This window comes from Lepus europaeus, chromosome X, assembly GCF_033115175.1.
Source record: "Lepus europaeus isolate LE1 chromosome X, mLepTim1.pri, whole genome shotgun sequence".
NCBI classification, from domain to species: Eukaryota; Metazoa; Chordata; class Mammalia; order Lagomorpha; family Leporidae; genus Lepus; species Lepus europaeus.
Window position 1 is genome coordinate 83,776,153 of NC_084850.1, and position 19,804 is coordinate 83,795,956.

A 19,804-nucleotide genomic window follows, 5' to 3' on the forward strand; every position below is an offset into this window, starting at 1 on the left:
GGATACAGATGTCTTAACTGCTAGGCTAAACACCCACTTTTTTTTTGTTTGTTTAAAGATTTATTTTTATTTATTTGAAAGACAGAATTACAAAGAGAGGTAGAGAGAGGTAGAGAGAGAGAGAGAGAGAGAGAGAGAGAGAGAGAGAGAGAGAGGTCTTCCATCTGCTGGTTCACTCCCCAAATGGTCACAATGACCAGGGCTGGGACAGGCCGAAGCCAGGAGCCAGGAACTTCTTCTGGGCCTCCCACGTGAGTGCAGGGCCTCAAGGACTTGAGACACCTTCTGCTGCTTTTCCCAGGTGCATCAGCAGGGAGCTGGATGGGAAGTGGAGCAGCTGGGACTCAAACCAGCAGCGCCCATATGGGATGCCAGCACTGCAGGCAGCAGTTTAACCTTCTATGCCAAGGTGCAGGCCCCCTAAGCACCCACTTTGGAAGTGATTTTTTTTTTTGACAGGCAGAGTGGATAGTGAGAGAGAGGCAGAGAGGAAGGTCTTCCTTTGCCGTTGGTTCACCCTCCAATGGCCACCGCGGCCGGCTCATCGCACTGATCCGAAGCCAGGAGCCAGGTGCTTCTCCTGGTTTCCCATGCGGGTGCAGGGCCCAAGCACTTGGGCCATCCTCCACTGCCTTCCCGGGCCACAGCAGAGAGCTGGCCTGGAAGAGGGGCAACAGGGACAGAATCCGGCGCCCCAACCGGGACTAGAACCCGGTGTGCCGGCGCCGCAAGGCGGAGGATTAGCCTGTTAAGCCACGGCGCCGGTCGGAAGTGATTTTTTTATGTGGATATTTCTCCCTTTACTCAGCTCTTGATGAATGCTGCTTGGTGTAGAGCAAACAACCTATGGGAAAACAAACTACCTCTTTTCTTCCAGTAAGTACTTACTTAAACTTAAAAATGAGTTAATGCTTCAAGGCTATCATGTGTATGCTCTGTTAAGATAACTGAACTAATAATACCTGTCCTGGCAGATCAGAATTGACTAACCTATAACACAAGCACTGTGCAGGAACTTATTTTATGGTTCTCATACACAAATTCATCTATTTGATGCCCAATATTTTCAGTTGTATGAATGGGATGAGCTGATATTTGAATTCCCTGAAGATGGTTTCTGAATTTAATGTGTGAGATATACTGAGAATTGTCTCTTTGGGAGGAAAGGGAATACAGGGGAATACAGGTTAAAAGGGTCTACTTGACTATGTTTGAGAACTACTGGCTGAATACCTCTTGCAGTAGACACTAACTACACCCACCTTATTTTGTACCTACACATCCACACTGACAGTTCCCAAAAGTTTATTCAGCCCTTTCAAAGAAATAAACAAAATAGATCAACTTTATTCATATGATTTTATTTTCTCCCTTCAACCATAATGATATGATATCCAAATTTTGTCTTAACTGGTGGGTCTGTGAAGACAGGCTTATCCATCCCACTCACAGGCAAGGCAAATGCTGCTTCTTGAAATGGTCCCACCATGGACCCTCTGGTCATCCAACCCAAGTCGCCCTGAAAAACCCAAAAGACAGGTGATATCAAGTGACCCTGATGAGGGAACAGTTCTGTAGCTTGAGAGAATTTCCCAGTGTGAATGCTAGGGTCACTTAGTTTACACGTTTGGGCTATACAGAAGTAGGCAAATGGCTGCAAGAAGTCTTAGCCTAGACTGAACACATCAGCACTCACAGCACTGGACTTTGAAGTCAGCTGTGCAAGTTTGGTCATGCCTAGGTTTAGACGTATGTCACTGTCATTCAACTGTTCACAAGTGGGACATTTCTGCTTTTAAGATCTTTAAGCCAAAGTGTGGCTAAAACTAATGGTAGAATATAGAAACCATCTGTTTTTGTGTTTACGCTGTGGAAGACAGTAAATTTTAAATAACAGCAACATACCCCTTGCCTGGCTTTATCTTCACTATATTGTGCGGCCACTTCACTGAATTTCATTCCGGACTTTAACTTTTCCATGGCTTCCATGATTTTGCCATGCTTTTCACACAGAATATGTCTGACCTATGGGGAGAAAAGTATGTTCATATAATACCAAGAGACCCAAATGATTCCTTGCAGTTCACCAGTCACATCCAGATTACCCTCACATGTAATCAAACACATAAGCTTGTGGCAACTGAAAATCCTGGAAGTATGCCCAGTTAGGTGATAGCAACAAACTCATTTCCCGTACCAAGACAGCATCTCAGAACCTGATTCAGATGATAACAGGTACCATCTTTTACCATGTTCCTCAGTGGTAAACAGGAAGAGACAGGAGAATGGTTGGGAACCCGGGTTCTAAAGTCAAATTCCAACTCTGCTGTAAGATCACAGGATGTTTTGAAACCTCCAAGTATTTCCCCATTTGTGCTCTAAGATAGTAAGAGTACATATGTGGTCTCCTAGGATTGTGGAGTCCGAGATAATGCAGCAAACACGATTGCATCAGAGCAAGGAGGATGAGTGTTTTCAGTGGAAAATATTTCTTACCAGAAAGTCCTAATGTATAGAGCTCCCCTACGACACAACACTGTGAAAAAAGATCATATGTTAAATATTAAGAATATTCAACCCTGGGACTGGTGCTGTGGCACGGTAGGTTGATTCTCTGTCTGTGGCACTGGCATCCCATATGGGTGCCGGTTCTAGTCCTGGCTGCTCCTTTTCCAATCCAGCTCTCTGCTGTGGCATGGGAAAGCAGTAGAAGATGGCCCAGGTCCTTGGGGGCCCCCGCACCCACATGGGAGACTGAGAGGAAGCACCTGGCTCCTGGCTTCGGATCTGCGCAGCTCCGGCTGTTGCTGCCATTTGGGGAGTGAACCAGCGGATGGAGGACCTTTCTCTCTGTTTCTCCCTCTCACTGTCTAACTCTACCTCTCAAATTAATAAAAATCTTTTTAAAAAAGAGAATATTCTGAGATCCCAGCAGAAAGAATAGACCATCAAAGAAGGAGGTACCTTTCTCTGAAGGGAGAACTTCCACTTTGACTATGACCTTGTCTAAATAAGATTGGAGTTGGCAAACTCAAGAGGCTTCCATAGCCTTGGCAACTCATGACCAGAGCCTCGGGTGATTACTGACGCCATAAATAAGAGTCTCAATTGGTAAATCAACAACAGGAGTCACTGTGCACCTGCTCCCCATGTGGGATCTCTGTCCTTAATGTGTTGTACTATGTGAATTAACAGTATAACTAGTACTCAAACAGTACTTTATACTTTGTATGTCTGTGTGGGTGTAATCTGTTGAAATCTTTACTTACTATATACCAAATTGATCTTCTGTATATAAAGATAATTGAAAATGAATCTTGATGTGAATGGGGTGGGAGTGGGAGATGGGAGATGGGAGGGTTGTGGGTGGGAGGGAGGTAATGGGGGGAAAAAGCCACTATAATCCAAAAGTTGTACTTTGGAAATTGATATTTATTAAATAAAAGTTAAAAAAAAGAATATTCAACCCTAGAAAAGTATTCAAACTTGATCCAGCTTACATACAGCTATGGTTTTGAAAAACCCCTATATGCTTAAAAATGATTTTGTCAAGGTAACTGCTTTGCAGGATTTCCCATTTCTCATTCAAATAGAATACACTGCGGTAGGGGCTAAAGGCGTCATAGAGACAAATAACCAAAGCTGTCCTTAAGGGTTAACTACTCAGATCGGGGGTGGAGAGAGCATCCTCGGCCTACAGGAGTAGCTTCCTGACTAGAGGAGGGGGATGAAGAGTATCCAATAGATAGCCCCCTGGAAGACGAGAATGGCTGGTCAGACTTCGATGCAGCCTGGCTAAGACAGCTTCCAGACTGCCTCCGTCTTCCACTTCATTTACTAAACAACTTTCTCATTTAATTCCGGGGAAAGGGCACGCAGCATTCACAGTCACAGAAAAGCGATCCCGGCCACCACCTTATAAATGAATAAACAAGCAGTCTGTCTGGACGGTGTGACACAGCAAATTTATAGCACCCACGGGGTTTTATAAGTGTGACCAGCCAACGGGCAAGTCGCATCCTGGAGGAGAGCCAAGCTACAGAAAAAGCTTGGGTGTGGTAAGCGTGGAGATGGCAGCTGAAGCTGTGGGAGCTGATGAGATCACCAGGGAGGCTACGCCGAACGAGGAGAGGAAGGCAGGCTAAAGACAACTTTGGAGGCTATCAATGCTTAAGCCACAGCAAAGAAAGCAGCTCCAAAAGTGCAATGAAAAGGGTCCAAGCAGGCAGCAGAGAAAGGCGAACAGAAACCAAGACAGAGGAAGTTTCAGGAAGGACCTGATCAACAGGGCAAAGTACCACAGGGAGATCAGATAAGGAGTGTGCTAAATGCAGCAACGACGGGTGACCTTGGCAAATGGAGTCTTAGAAGAGTGCTAAGTGCAGAAGCCAGCATGCAGGAGGCCCACTGAGGAAACAATGCGAACGGTGGGCACTCATTTGAGTCATGTAGTTCTAAAAGAATGAGACAGGGCTCTGGATAAGAACATTTCAGATATATATGTATATATATATATATATATATATATATATATTTAAATACCTCTGAGTGTATTTTCAGAATGAAGAGAAACATACTGTATGTGCTGGTGCTATGGCATGGTGGGTTAGGCATCTGTCTGTGGTGCCAGCATCCCATGTGGGCACCAGTTTGGGTTTTGGCTGCTCCGCTTCCTATCCAGTTCTGTGTTGATGGCCTGGAAAGGCAGTGCAGGTTGGCCCAAGTCCTTGGGCCCCTGCGCCTGTGTGGGAGACCTAAGGAGGCTCCTGGCTTTGGATCTGCCCAGCTCTGGCCTTTGCGGCCACTTACGGAGTGAACCAGCAGATGGAAGACCTCTCTATCTCTTCCTCTCTTCTGTCTGTGATTCTGCCTCTCAAGTAAATAAAAAATAAATCTTAAAAAAAAAAGATGGGGCCAGCACTGTGGCATAGTGTGTAAAGCCGCAGCCTGCAGTGCCAGCATCCCATATGGGCACCGGTTCAAGTCCTGGCTGCTCCACTTCTGATCCAGCTCTCTGCTATGGCCTGGGAAAGCAGTGGAAGATGGCCGAAGTCCTTGGGCCCCTGCACCTGTGTGGGAGACCCGGGAGAAGCTCCTGGCTCCTGGCTTTGGATAGGCTCAGCTCTGGCCATTGTAGCCATCTGAGGAGTGAACCAGCAGATGGAAGACCTCTCTCTCTCTGCCTCTCTGTAACTCTTCCAAATAAATAAATAAATAAATCTTTAAAAAAAAGAAACATAGTATAAAAAGGGAAAGGTTAAACACAGAGCAAAGGAAGGAGGGTAGAGATAAATGACAGACCGAAGTCTGGTATTCAGAAAACTTTTTAGTTTGGAGGTGGATGCAGCCAGATGACTGGAAAGCAAAGGAGCAGAGTTCTTCAATCCAAGGGCCAAGTCCTTAGATCTGATTTCCAGTTTACAAGAGTTATAGAGGAGAGAAAACATGAAGGCTGGAGATGGTAGGGGCACCCAGCTAGCTCTAGTGCCTGCAGTCAGCGAGGAGGACGGAAGAACGGGACTGAGGAAGGCAGGAAGGAAAGGGGAAGGAGGGAAGCTGTGATCAGAACCCACACAGCTCACAGTGATAAAGGACAGGGTGTGGGCACAGGGGTGGAGTCTGAGGAGGGATGGCAGGATGTGGAAGGAGCTGAGACCCTGTGGTGGGAACGTAAACTGGTGCAGCCACTGTGGAAGACAGTATGGAGATACCTCAGAAATCTGAATACAGACCTACCATATGACTCAGCCATTCCACTCCCGGGAATTTACCCAAATCAAAAGAAATCAGTATATGAAAGAGTTATTTTACTCCCATGTTCATTGCACTTCAATTCACAATAGCTAAGATATGGAATCAACCCAAATGTCCATCAACTGAAGACTGGATAATGAAATTATAGGATATGTACACCATGGAATACAGTACAGCGGTTAAAAGAAAAGCCTGTCATTTGCAAGAAAATGGGTGCAACTGGAAAACATTATACTTAATGAAATAACCCAGTCCTAAAAGGACAAATACCATATGTTCTCCCTGATATGTGGTAACCAACAGAGTACCTAAAAGGTAATCTACAGAAGTGAAATTGGCACTTTGAGATGCAATGATTTTGAACAGCCCTTGTCTCGACTGTTGAGGAAATTTTGTTTTAATATTTGTTGAACTCTCTACTTAGTATAGAGTTAATTGCATGTGTATAAATTTAATTAAAAATAGATCTTAGTAAAACATAAAACTGGGAATAGGAGAGGGAGGAAGAAGAAGGGTGGGAGGGAGTGTAGGGTGAAAAGAATCACTATGTTCCTAAATTTGTTATTCATGAAATGCATGAAATTTATACACCTTAAGTATAAGGTTTCTGGGTTAAAAAAAAATAAAGCCATATGCAATACTGCAGTCTCTCAGGGTAAGTGGTTTTAAAAGCAGCTCCTAAGGTGAAAATTTCATATAGCCCAAATTATCCTAGAACACGCCTTAGGAAAATGTCTTATCAGAGACCAATTTGTCAGTTCTCATTAAGCCCAACATACAGCCAGATATCCTCACCGCCCGGGTGGTAACTATGACCCCATCTGTAGTTAAATATCAGGTAAAGTAGCTGGGTTGTATTTAGGAGTCAAATTTTTAAATTTATTTATTTATTTTCACTTTATTTGAAAGGCAGAGAGACAGAATTTCTATCTAATGGTTCACTTGCCAAATCTCACTATAGCTAGGGATGGGCCAAGTCAAAGCCAGGAGCTAAGAATTCAATCTGGGTCTCACCACATGGGTGGCAGAGACCCAAGTACTTGAGCTATCACCTGCTGCTTCCCAAGGTGTGCATTAGCAGGAAGGTGGATTGCAAGTGGAGGAGCTGGGACTCAAACCAGGCACTCCGATATGGGATGTGGTAACTTAACTGCTACACCATATGCCTGTCCCAGGGGACAGTGTTTTATGAAAACTTACCGTTGGACACCAGAATTACACTTTATTTGTTGGATGCTCACTTAAGAATGGAGGACCACTGCAGAAAAGCAGATCCATGTCCCTTTAGGGCACAGGTCCAAGAGTAGGAAGGTCCCTTTGGGGCACAGTTTAAGAACAGCACCATTTGCATTCTCTCTCTTCCCACTCTGCCTCTTGTACACGTGTACAGAATGTGTATCATGTGAATTTACATGATACAGTCATACAGCTATATTTATATAGTAGTTAAGTTTCTTTTTTTAAAAGATTTATTTATTTATTTAAAAGGCAGAGTTATAGAGAGGCAGAGAGGCAGAGAGAGAGAGAGAGAGACAGAGAGGTCTTCCAGCCAGTGATTCACTCCCCAATTGGCCACAATGTCCAGAGATGCGCCGATCCAAAGCCAGGAGCCAGGAGCCAGGAGCCAGGAGCCATGAGCTTCTTCCAGGTCTCCCAAGTGGGTGCAGGAGCCCAAGGACTTGGGCCATCCTCCATTGCTTTCCCGGGCCATAGCAGAGAGCTGGATTGGAAGTGGAGCAGCCGGGACTCAAACTGGCATCCATATAGGATGCTGGCAGTGCAGGTGGCAGCTCTATCTGGTACGCCACAGTGCTGGCCCCAGTAGTTAAAATTTCTTTACCTAACTGCTCCCATCTAGACTATGGTAACAGGGATCATGTCTTTGTTGGTGCTTTTTTCTTATTTTGTTTAATTTCCAGAGTGTAATATACTGCTTGGCACAGGACAGATGTCACTAAATCCTTAATGAATGAATGAGTCCAACAGGCTCCCATATCCTGACTGAAACTTGGAAATCACCTTGTTACATGGTACTAAGTAGTAGTTCTGTTTGCAGATTAAATTTTCACACAGCAGATTTTTCGCTGGGACTAGTTTAAGAACTTCAAGTAATTATTTGCTGATGATCTCCCATCCCATTTTCAGGGTCAAAGCCCTGGCTTATAGCTCACCGGTAAGGAGCAATGGGACCTATACCCTTACTTGCTTATTCAGTGGAGGTGTCTTTTAACAATTATCTAAGCTCTTGGTTTCATAAAATATTTGTTCCTGAGAAAGTAATTAATTTACTTACTAAGCAGATCTAACTTAACACTTTTTTCTTTTTTAAAGATTCATTTATTTATTTGAAAGGCAGAGTCACAGACAGAGAAGAGAGAGAGAGAGAGAGAGGTCTTCCATCTGCTGGTTCACTCCCCAAATGGCCACAATGGCTGGAGCTGCACTGATCCGAAGCCAGGAGCTAGGAGCTTCTTCCAGGTCTCCCACGTGGGTGCAGGGGCCCAAGCACTTGGGCCATCTTCTGCTCCTTTCCCAGGAGATAGCAGGGAGCCAGATCAGAAGTGAAGTAGCTGGGGCTCAAACCAGTGCCCATAAGGGATGTTGGCAGGCAGAAGTTTAACCTACTATGCCATTGTGCTGGCCCCTAACTTAAAACATTTTAAAGAACAAAGTATGACAAAATCCTGGATTTCTGAGAAAGGATTTGAGGAAATATTTCAAAGGAATCACTTTTTGTGAGACTGGTCTATATTTTCCTATATTGTGCTACCTTCGTTTTTACATCAGTGTTAGGCTAGCACCTTAGAATGAGTTAAGCATACTTTTATGTGTACCAATCTATATATATATTATTATATAACACAGGAGTAAAAAGGGAACTCGAAACTTACCTTTACTGCATTGCCACCACCTTTGGGACCCTGAGCCTTTTTGTCTGCATTGTCACTCCCAGAAGCTGCTCCTCCTTGAGAGAAGAGACAACAGGTACTCATTTAAACTATACCTTGATATTTACAGAAAGGTCCAACACACAATATACGAGTTGATGTTTGATGTTTTCATCGCAGCACCAAGCTTCAAAAGGGAATTTTGCCAGTTTTCTACATCAGGCTAAATTAATCTCAGACTTAACCTCCCTTGCAACAGGAAATCCATGCCCTACATCAACCTTTCATGGAAAATATATATACAAGTTAAGCGTGCCAATGGGCGAATGAGAGCTCTCTGGACCCAATTTCTTTTTTCTTTTTTTTTTTACAGGCAGAGTGGACAGTGAGAGACAGAAAGGTCTTCCTTTTCTGTTGGTTCATCCCCCAATGGCCGCTGCAGCCAGCACACCATGCTGATCCGAAGCCAGGAGCCAGGTGCTTCTCCCGGTCTCCACACGGGTGCAGGGCCCAAGCACTTGGGCCATCCTCCACTGCACTCCCAGGCCACGGCAGAGAGCTGGACTGGAAGAGGAACACCCAGGACAGAACCAGCGCCCCAACTGGGACTAGAACCTGGTGTGCCAGTGCCGCAGGTGGAGTATTAGCCTGTTGAGCCACGGCGCTGGCCTGGACCCAATTTCAAATCTGGCCTTTTGAGGGCATACCTCTTTGCTCTTGTAAGACTACTCATATATTCTAAAGCTACGCATTCAAGCACTCACAAAGTTTCTCACTACCAATATTGGCCTAAAGAACACACTCATGCCCAAATTCCTCAACTCTACTTCATTGGTTATTGATATTTTCCTAAGAAAAGTCACTGATATTCAGAATAATAATTACTGGCAATATTTGCTGGTGTATCAAATTACTACATTAACTTCATTGTCAACAACTGCATACATCCTACTACGTATTCTTAAGAACTGTAGCTGGATTAAGTGTCCAGTTCAATAAGCATTTCCTAAAAAATCATTAAAGTCCAAGTCTTCAATCTTGATCAGGCTCTCAGCTCTGAGGGTAACCCTTTTATTTACTGCATTTCCTCTCCTGTTACCCTACTCCAGATGTTTACCACTCTTCTAAAGACTCTTACTGAGTCTCTGCTCCTCAGTCTTAAAAAAAAAAATACCCCCTTTACTTCTATTAAGCAACTGAGGCCGGGGGCTTGAGCTGTGGCATAGCAGGTTAAGCCACTGTCTGCAGTGCTGGCATCCCATACGGGTGCTGGTTCACTTCCTGGTGCTCCACTTCTGATCCAGTTCCCTGCTAATGTACCTGGGAAAGCAGAGGAAAAAAGCCCAAGTCCTTGGGCTCCTACATTCACGTGGAAGACCCAGAAGAAGCTCCTGGCTTTGGTCTGGCCCAGCTCTGGCTGTTGTTGCCATTTGGGGCTTGAACCAGCGGATGGAAGATAGAGCTCTCATATATATATATGAACTCTGCCTTTCAAATAAAATAAATCTTAAAGAAATTGAGGCCAGTAAACATGATCTCCTTAACTCCACTCTGTTCCCCTCTCTGCCCCAGGTTTTATAATCACACCCATCCTGTCTCTTTATGACATGAAACATGTCATGTCAACTGTTCCCCCTCAGTCCTAGACCTCATTTTCTCCTAAATCTCACTCTTCTGCACTTTTACCTCTGTTATTCTCCTGGATCATTCACCTCAGCCTTACTCCCAAGTTTCCCCATGCCAAAGAAACAAAAGAAAACTTTCTGCTGATTCTTTATCCTCTATCTATCATTCTATTTCCATACCTTTTCAATGACAGCTTTCCAGGGATGTGTATACTGATTATTTCCAGCTTCAGCACTTCCCTGTCAGTCCCCTAGTCCCTGCCATCTGGCTTCTGCCTTTCTCACTCCACGGAAACCACTCTCGCCTAAGGCCACCTCTAATTCCCAAATCCAACAGTACTGTTCTTAGTCTTCATCTTATTCGGCCACTTTGCTGTGCTTCATAGATTTTCAAACAGTTTTTCAAAACTTTCTGGTCTCTCCAGACTCTGGAGTATTTTTTTTCTCTCCCAGTGACTACCTTAATTCTGGTCACCATTGCCTCTCACCAGGATTACTCCAACAATCTCTCTTACAGGTCTTCCTGACTCTTAACCAACCTTTATAGCATCATACAGGGTCCCTTGGGGTTTTGGCTGCTGCAGCCTCTATCAGGAATGCTTTGTCCTACCTCTCATGCCAATCTTGGCCTGCCTAACTCATGTCTAGTAGTCTTCCCTTTTCTGGTGCGGCTAGATGAAGCACTTTCTCAGTTCCTATAACCTCTACACATCTCTCAACATCGACCTTAGTATAATGCTTTCTTTCTTCCTCAGTACTTTCATAGGCTGTGCCTTGCTTTTATTTGCCCAGAACTAAGCACTGTGCCTACCACACATATTTCTGCTCCCTGGATGAACAAGCCTTTCCCAAATGTTGGCATGTCATTCTGTAAGCATTAAGTGGAATCTTAAGAACCATAACCAATGTGAATTTCTTTTTACCGTCGGCCTTTGATAACACTGAAATGTTACAGCTCTAATAACCTTGAAATCGCAGCCCCAAGTCATGGTCTCCGAGGACCTACCCCTACTACCCTCTACTACCCAGCAACTGTATCCCAATATATTCCTACAACTCCAGCAGCCCCTCGCGCACTTAGGTTTTCTTAGCCTTAGCGGAGAAACCCCAGATAAACTCGACGCAGCTCAGTAAGGCCACCGGCCATCTGCTGCCTCCGTCTCGGACCCCGGAAATTGCCTGTTTCCTCCCTTCTCCCCCCCTCCCATTCTCCCGGATTACTCTGGCCCTTCTACCTTTCCCCCCTTTTCCGGAACCACTTTTTCCTTTGGGTGGCATCTTCGAAACTTGATCGTACGCTCAAGTGCCGGTAGCTGTACAAAGCCCCTTCAGGCCCCCACGGACATGCCGTAAACAGTGCCTGAAAGCGGCATCGCAATTGACCGTTTAAATCAAGGCTCCGGCAGCAGGCACAGCTCGGGGCAGACCCAATCCTTTGCCACTCGGACCAATGGGGCTGAGAATGCCTGACCAATAAGAAGCTTGGGGCCTTGGTAAAGGGCCGGAGACAGTTTGGTTGTAGCGAAAAACCCCGCCTCTGAGCTTTTTGTTTCTTCTTTCACACGAGGTTATCTGCACCAACACTCCTGCTCCCCCCTCCCCTGGCCACTTCCTCCACGCATGCGCACTGGGAGCCAGGTGGGGGCCTCTGCAGTCCCTCGGCACCGGTCTGGCCAATCCCGTGGGGCCACCAGACAAAGGGAGAACAGGAAGATCCATGGTAACGGCCCCCCTTTGCCTTCACCTCCTACACACGGGCCCGCTTTCCCTGGCGGCTTTTAGGTTTTTAATCTTATTTGCAGCTTTAGCTGATTGAATTCAAAAGGTCGCTTTAAAAAAATCCTATTCCCCCCTCTGGCTCTTGGAGAAGTCTGTAATGGAGAAACACTGAAAGCCAACTAAATGCACCGCAGCAGGGTACTGTTTAAATAAGCACTGTTTCCACCACAGGAAAGGATGTTAGGCGCTGTACAAAATAACGATGGGGAGATTTTGTGTACAGATAGGGAAATGGTCTTACGGAAGATTACAGACCAAGATATAAAATGTGACCTTTTTAAAAAAAAAAGTATATACAGTGTAGTATGTAAGCATATAAAGAACAGGAAGGCTATACAGCAAAGTGACCAGTAGTTCTTCCTAGTACAAATAGGTGGTTGTGTATGTTTCTGTGTATTTTCCGAAGTCTTCCCCAGTGGTGCAGCATAATGTAGTTAATAAGCATGAATCCTGAAATCACATTGCCTGGTTTCAAATCCCTGCTCCACCATCTTGTCTGCTATCTTTGCTACCTTGGGAAAATTACCTCACCCCTCTTGGGCTCGGTTTCATCATCTGTGAAATGGAGTTGATGATAATAGTAGATACTTACAGGGTGTTAAGAAAATTAAGATCATATTTGTAAAGCTCATAAAACAATGGTTAGCTAATACTATTAGCCTATGACAAATAATTTGTTTAAAGTATTTGAGAGGCCAAAACAGAGAGAGAGAGAGAGAGAGAGAGAGAGAGAGAGCTCTTATTTGCTGGCTCTCTCCTCAATGCCTGCAATGGCTGGGGCTGGGGCCAGGTGGAAGCCATGAGCCAGTAACTCAATCCGGGTCTCCCACATGGGTGGCAGGGACCCAAATACTTGAGCCATCACCTGCTGCCTTCCGGAGTGTTCATCAGCAGGAAGCTGTGATGGACAGTGGAGTCAAGACTGAAACGCAGCAGGCACTCCAATACCAGATGCAGCTGTCCCAAACCCTCTTAACCACTAGGCCAAATGCCTGCTCCAAGATGAATGCTTTTGAATTTATGCCCCCACAGTTTTTCTCCTCTCATCCTCAATCCCTCTTGTCCACACCACTAATTTGTCTATGATGTCAGCGCTTTCCCTCCCCTCCATGAGAGAATTGTCCCAGCTTGATGCTACCAGCCAGAATAGATGAGGGTATGCCAAAAAGTTCATGGAAAATGAAATTTAAAGACATATTTACGCTGTCACAAAAAAATTTGAAAGCCTTGTATTTTTTTTAAAGATTTTATTTATTTGAGAGCTAGAGTTACAGACAGTGAGAGGGAGAGACAGAGAGAAAGATCTTCCTTCTGTTGGTTCACTCCCCAGATGGCTGCAACGGCCAGAGCTGCGGTGATCCAAAGTCAGGAGCCAGGAGCTTCTTCCGGGTCTCCCATGCAGGTGCAGGGGCTCAAGTACTTGGGCCATCTTCCGCTGCTTTCCTAGGCCATAGCAGAGAGCTGGATGGAAAGAGGAGCAGCCGGGACTCGAACTGGCGTCCATATGGGATGCTGGTGCTGCAGGCGGAGGATTAACCTACTGCATCGCGGTGCTGGCCCTTGTATTTTTTTTTTCTTACTATGCATTTTCCAGAAATTTTTTGAAGACCCCACCTACAGATCCTCTAGCTATGAGTTTAGCTTTGGATATGGACTTGCTAGACTTAGACATGCTTTGTACCCAAACCAGAAGTAAGGTATTTCTGATATTTTGTCCATTCCCCAACTCAGACATAGCATGAAACCTCTTGGTGTTGTGCTGTGTGGCTTCTGAACACATCTTGGGCTGTCCTTGTTTTGGGTTGAGAGTGATCAATTCTAGAGAACATATCCAGTGCCAAGGGGATTATTGCTCCTCACTTCTTTTTTTTAATATTTATTTTATTTATTTGAAAGAGTTACACACAGAGAGAAGGAGAGGCAGAGAGAGAGAGAGAGAGAGAGAGAGAGAGAGAGAGAGAGATCTTCCATCCACTGGTTCACTCCCCAATTGGCCACAATGTCCAGAGGTGCGCTAATCCAAAGCCAGGAGTCAGGAGCTTCTTCCAGGTCTCCCATGTGGGTGCAGTGGCCTAAGGACTTGGGCCATCCTCTACTGCTTTCCCAGGCCACAGCAGAGAGCTGGATGGGAAGAAGAGCAGCCGGGACTAGAACCAGCGCCCATATAGGATGCCGGTACTGCAGGCGGCGGCTTTACCTGCTATGTCACAGCGCCGGCCCCGCTCCCTCACTTCTGAAGTGAATCCTGCCCCTCTACCGACTTTCCAAGTCCAGCCAGGAGATTGGGTTAACTATGAAAGTGTGGCCTCATGTTCACGGCCAGGAGGCCCAGGAGTCTTCTTTACTTCTGATTTTCCATGGGAAAGAGTTTTTCTTGTAATCACTGGTTATGTCAGTTTACAGAGTAGGAATGAAGCAAACTAGAGTTTAGATCCCCCCGAAGAGCTAGTGTGAGTGAATGATGTGTCTGGCACATTCTTGGTGCCTGGAACACTGGGAGAACTCCACATATTCAAGTAGATAAAGGAAGCACCAATGATAACAAGTAAGCCTGTGTACAAGAGTGACTAGATCCAAAGCTGTGCCTGAAGTTCAGTGACTCCAAGGAGAAAAGGATAGGTGTGAGTCTGCGGAGTTTTCAAGGTCAAAAGCACTTAAAGATAGTCAAATACAAAATCAGGTACTATCTAGGGCTGGTGTTGTGGCACACAGAGGGTTATGCCATGGCTTGCCATGCCAGTATCCCATATCAGAGTGCTTGTTTGAGTCTCTGCTGCTCCATTTCTGATCCAGTTCCCTGCTAATGTGCCTGGGTTCCTGGGAAGGCAATAGATGATGACCCACGTACTGGGGCCCCTACCACTCCTGTGGGAGACCAGGATGGAGTTCCAGGCTCCTGGATTCTGGCTGGCCCAGACCTGACTGTTACATTTATTTGAGGGGAGTGAACCAGCAGGTAGAAGATTTCTGTTTCTCCACCCCCCTTCCTTAAAGAAACAAATAAGTCTTTAAAAAAAATCTATAATCTCAAGTACACGGTGTGCATCACAAAGAGAGGGAGCAGTTGTTTGTCCTGACTTGAACATAACACATTGTATACATGGATTGAATCATCAGGTGGTATTACAGAAATCTGTAAAAATGTTATGTGTCAGTTAAAAATAAAGGATGGGATGGGAAATATTATAACATTTTAAGTGTTATTTCTGGAATGTGAGTTTATCTTTGATTCTCTTCTGCTTATGTTATATTCTGTTATATCACTTGGCATGTGTATTTTGTTATTCACAAAAAAAGCAACAAACGTTATTTGAACAAGCAACAACAACAAAAAGCCAGCTTCTATATAGGGTTAAGTCTGCACCAGCCTGTGGAGGCAGATTGCAGAGGAGTCTGTGAACGAGTGACAAATTAACTGGAGAGGGCAGGGGGAGCAGAGAGGAGAAAAATTCAGCCTTGAAACCATGGTAACGGCTGCTGGAGTGTGCACAGTGACTCAGAGCTAGAAATGGCTGCTTTCTTTTCTGCTAATTACTGCCTCAGATGGATGTTCCACACACTGCTTAAACAAGGTAAATCAGGAGGGAAGCCGGCGGCCCTCTCCCCAGGACCGAGGTGCCAACCTTGGCCCACGCTCACTGCCCATCCCCACCTGCTCCACCACCAAAACAATACAGTTCCTTTCCTGCTTGAGATCCCAACAGAGCTTATTCTGAAAGGAAAACCCTGGAGCAACAAAATACAGAGATCTAGTTGCTCCCCAAACCAAGTGATCAATGTAGGGAGCTCAGGGCCCCAGACCCTGGAGGCAAGGGGAGAAAAAAAAGATCACCTTTGGAAACTGAAACCAGGGAAAAAAATCAGTACACAGTGGATAAGATCAGCTGCCTGTGAAAACAGCCGCCCATCATAGCTAATGGGTGCGGATACATTGCTGATCAGGCTCGTGTGTCTCCCTGACTGTGGCCAGTGCTGAAGATTTTTCTAGTGACTTGTGTTTCAAAAAGGGCTTCAGGGAAGAAGACTCTGTCTATATTTGTCCAGCATTGTCCAAGCAAAAGAATCGTAGTTTCTGGAAGACATTACTATTCCACTCTCTAGTGAGGTGGATTGTTCTCAGAGGCAGTGACAAACAACTCACACGCACAACATACATCCTATAAGCCACGAGCCTTCCCTTGATGATCTCTTTTAATTTCCACAAGAGTCTTGTTTTCAAAATGGCACCATTACCATTTCAGGGCTATAGAAACCGGCTCAGAGAAGTTGAGAAATGTGCCTCAGATGTCACAGCAGCTAGGGTCAGTGATGGGGCTGGGCGCAGAACTCAGATCTCTCTCACTTCCGAACTGGTACCCTCTCCGTGATACCAGGCTGCTGCAGGCTTTGACATCCTCTGAATGAAATCCAAGAATACTCAGTTCCCTTTGTTCTCAGTCTCTGTTCACCAAGGCAGCTTTTCAGGGACCATGAGGTCTCCAGGGGACACTCTGTGCAAGAGCACCTGGGTCTTGTGCCCCCAGCATGGGACGTAACTAAGATAGTTAGTCTTAGGCTTATCATCAATGTTTTGGTTATGAGTAACATGGAACGTGTTTACTTCGGTCTGTTGTGCTGGACCTCTCAGTCCACAGAAGCAGAGAGGCAAGGAGAAGGAGCAGGGCATGGCTAGGGGACACTGAGCAAAAACACTGTAGCTGACGCAGAGGGGAGATGCTGGGGAAGAGGTCTTCGGCATTATCATCCTTGGGAACTGGTCCCCATGTCCAGTGCATGCTGCCTCCTAAACAGCTCTTCCCTATGCCTGCAACTGCATTGTTTTATGGGGGACTATGACAGAGTTATCACATATCTATTCATGATTCCATCTTATTTTAAAAATTATTTTATTTATTTATTGAAATATTTATTTATTTGAAAGTCAGAGAGTTACTCAGAGACAGGGAGAGACAGACAGACACATAGACACAGAGATCTTCTATCTTTTGGTTCACTCCCCACATGGCTGCAACAGCCAGGGCTGGGCCAGGCTGAAGCCAGGAGCCAGGTGCATTTTCCCGGTCTCCCATGTGGGTGCAGGGGCCCAAGGACTTGGGCCATCTTCTACTGCTTTCCCAGGCCATTATCAGGGAGCAGGCACCCATATAAGATGCAGGCGTTGCAGGCAGGGGCTTTATCCGCTATGCCACAGGACGACGCTGGCCTCCATTTATTTATTTTATTTGAAGAGAGGGAGGGAGAGAAACAAAGAGAGAAAGAGAGAGAGAGATATCAATCTTCCATTTGCTAGTTCACTCCCCAAGTGCCTGCAATAGCTGGGGCTGGGCCAGGACAAAGCCAAGAGCTGGGAAATTCATCTGGATTTTCCAGGTGGGCGGCGGGGACCTAGGTTCTTGAGCCATCATCTGCTGCTTCCCAGGGTGTGCATTAGCAGGAAACAGGACTCAGAGGCAGGGCTGGGACTTGAACCAGGCATTCTGGTATGGGGGGCATCCCAAGCAGCGTCTTAACCTGCTGCACTAAACACCCAGCCCTTCCAATGTATTTTTGTTGTGTGGAAGCAACTTGTAGACAGCACTATAACTCCATTCTCAAACAGTTCAGGAGCCATAATGTTAACTAGGATTCACCAGTTATCTCCAGCGCTTGGCCTCTCCCCTCCTGCCCACTGCCACATGCCTCTGCACATTTTCTGGGACCACTGGAACAGCCTCCACATCGATTCCCCTACTGCCAAGCTCACCCCATTCAAACTATCCTCTGGCATCTGAGAGGGAGCTCCCAGAAACACAGACCTGACACACACCATCTTGCCCATCTCCAACTCCCCCAGTTAAGACCCCTCAAAGGCTCCCCATTGTCTGCTGGGATAGTGTTTGCTCCTTAGCCTGGAGTTCCTAGGGCCTTTATGAGGACATTTGCAGCCTGAACTCTTTGGAGTCCACACTGGGCTCCAAAGACATCAAGTTATCATTTATAGGCCCTCTCCTAAGACCGCACATGCTGTTCACACTGCCTAGAATGGTCTACTCACGTTTTTCAAGAAATTATTTATATGTTATTATTTTTAAAATTTTAAAAAGAATCAGAAAAAAACATAAAGAGATCTTCCAGGGGCCAGCGCTGTGGCATAGGAGGTAAAGCCACCGCCTTCAGTGCTGGTATCCCATATGGGCACTGGTTCAAGTCCTGGCTGCTCCACTTCTGATCCAGCTCTCTGCTATGGCCTGGGAAAGCAGCAGAAGATGGTCCAAGTCCTCGTGCTCTGGCACCCATGTGTGGGACCTGGAAGAAGTTCCTGCTCCTGGCTGTGGATGAGCCTAGCTCCAGCCATTGCAGTCATTTGGGGAGTGAACCAGCAGATGGATGACCTCTCTCTCTCTCTGCCTCCACCTCTGTAACTCTGCTTTTCAAATAAATTTTTTTTTAAAAAGAGAGATCTTCCACATGCCAGTTCAGGCCTCAAGTGCCCACAACGGCCCTGTGTTGTGGTGTAGCAGGTTAAGATTCTGCTGCAACACTGGCATCCCAGTGTTCCCCGATATTGTGCCTGGGGAAGCAGGGGAAGATGATCAAACCAGCAGAAAAAAGATGTGTGTGTGTGTGTGTGTGTCCCTCTGTGTCACTCTGTCTTTCCAATAAAGAAAATAAATCTTTAAAAATATATGCCCACAATAGCTAGGGCTGGGCCGGGCCAAAGACAGGAACCAGGAACTCTCCTGGGGTCTCTCACATGGGTGGCAAGGACCCAGGTACTTGAGTCATCACATCCAGCCCCCAGGGTATACATTAGCAGGAAGCTGGAATAGGAAGTGGAGCCAGGATTGAACGCAGGCTCTCCCAAGTGGGATGTGAATGTCACAAGTGGCATCATAACTTCTGCTCTAAATGCCTGCCTCTACCTCCATTTTTGATCTGTCTTACTCCTACTTACCTTTTGAGACTTAGCTCAGGAGCCACCACCTCCTGGAAGCAGAGTCACACACACACACACGAGAGAGAGAGAGAGAGAGAGAGAGAGAGAGAGAGAGAGACATCTTCCATATGCTGGGTCAATTCCTAAATGGCCACAAGAGCCAAGGCTGGCTCAGGTTGAAGCTAGGAGCCAGGAACTCCATTCTAGTCCCCCACATGAGTGGCGGGGTCCTAAAGACTTCTACTGTCTTCCTTGGCACATTAGTAGGAAATTGGATCAGAAACAGAGAAGCTGGGACCCAAACCGACACTCCTATATCGTATGCAGGCATGGCAAGTGGTGGCTTAACCCACTGCACTCCAATACCAGCTCCTAATTATTTATTTTTAATTGACATAGTAATTGCACATATTTGTGGGGTACAGTATGACATTTCAGTACATGTATACATAAGAGAGAGAAGGAGAGGCAGAGAGAGAGAGAGAGAGAGAGAGAGAGAGAGAGGTCTTCTATCCGCTGGTTCACTCCCCAAATGGCTGCAATGGCCGGAACTGTGCTGATCTGATGCCAGGAAACAGGAGCTTCCTCTGGGTCTTCCATGTGGGTGCAGGGGCCCAAGGACTTGGACCATCTTCTACTGCTTTCCCAGGCCATAGGAGAGAGCTGTATCAGAAGTGGAGCAGCTGGGACTTGAACCAGCTCCCATGTAGGATGCCGGCACTGCAGGCAGTGGCTTTACCTACTATGCCACAGCGCCGGCTGCACCTATTTATTTTCTAACAATTGTGTAGGTCAAAAATTTGGATGAACTTGGCTGTATTCTCTACTTAGGGACTCACAAA

General features: G+C 45.9%; 1 protein-coding gene across 1 annotated transcript; it reads right to left on the minus strand.

Annotated features, from left to right (window-relative positions):
- Positions 1-1,340: 1,340 nt before the first annotated feature.
- Positions 1,341-11,642, minus strand: PIN4 (peptidylprolyl cis/trans isomerase, NIMA-interacting 4). Its single transcript, XM_062184097.1, has 4 exons — positions 11,503-11,642; positions 8,646-8,719; positions 1,906-2,025; positions 1,341-1,519 (listed from the first exon to the last, which is right to left on the minus strand). The coding sequence occupies exons 1-4, from the start codon at positions 11,543-11,545 to the stop codon at positions 1,361-1,363; spliced, it is 396 nt and encodes a 131-aa protein (XP_062040081.1). The 5' UTR covers positions 11,546-11,642; the 3' UTR covers positions 1,341-1,360.
- Positions 11,643-19,804: the final 8,162 nt, after the last annotated feature.

Excerpts from the sequence above, each read along its gene's own strand:
- PIN4 (XM_062184097.1), bottom strand. The coding sequence starts at position 11,545 with ATGCCACCCAAAGGAAAAAGTGGTTCCGGAAAAGGGGGGAAAG. Across the intron at positions 2,026-8,645 it reads GTGGTGGCAATGCAGTAAAG|GTCAGACATATTCTGTGTGA; the intron begins GTAAGTTTCGAG and ends TTCTCCCCATAG. Across the intron at positions 1,520-1,905 it reads AAGATAAAGCCAGGCAAGGG|GGCGACTTGGGTTGGATGAC; the intron begins GTATGTTGCTGT and ends TGGGTTTTTCAG.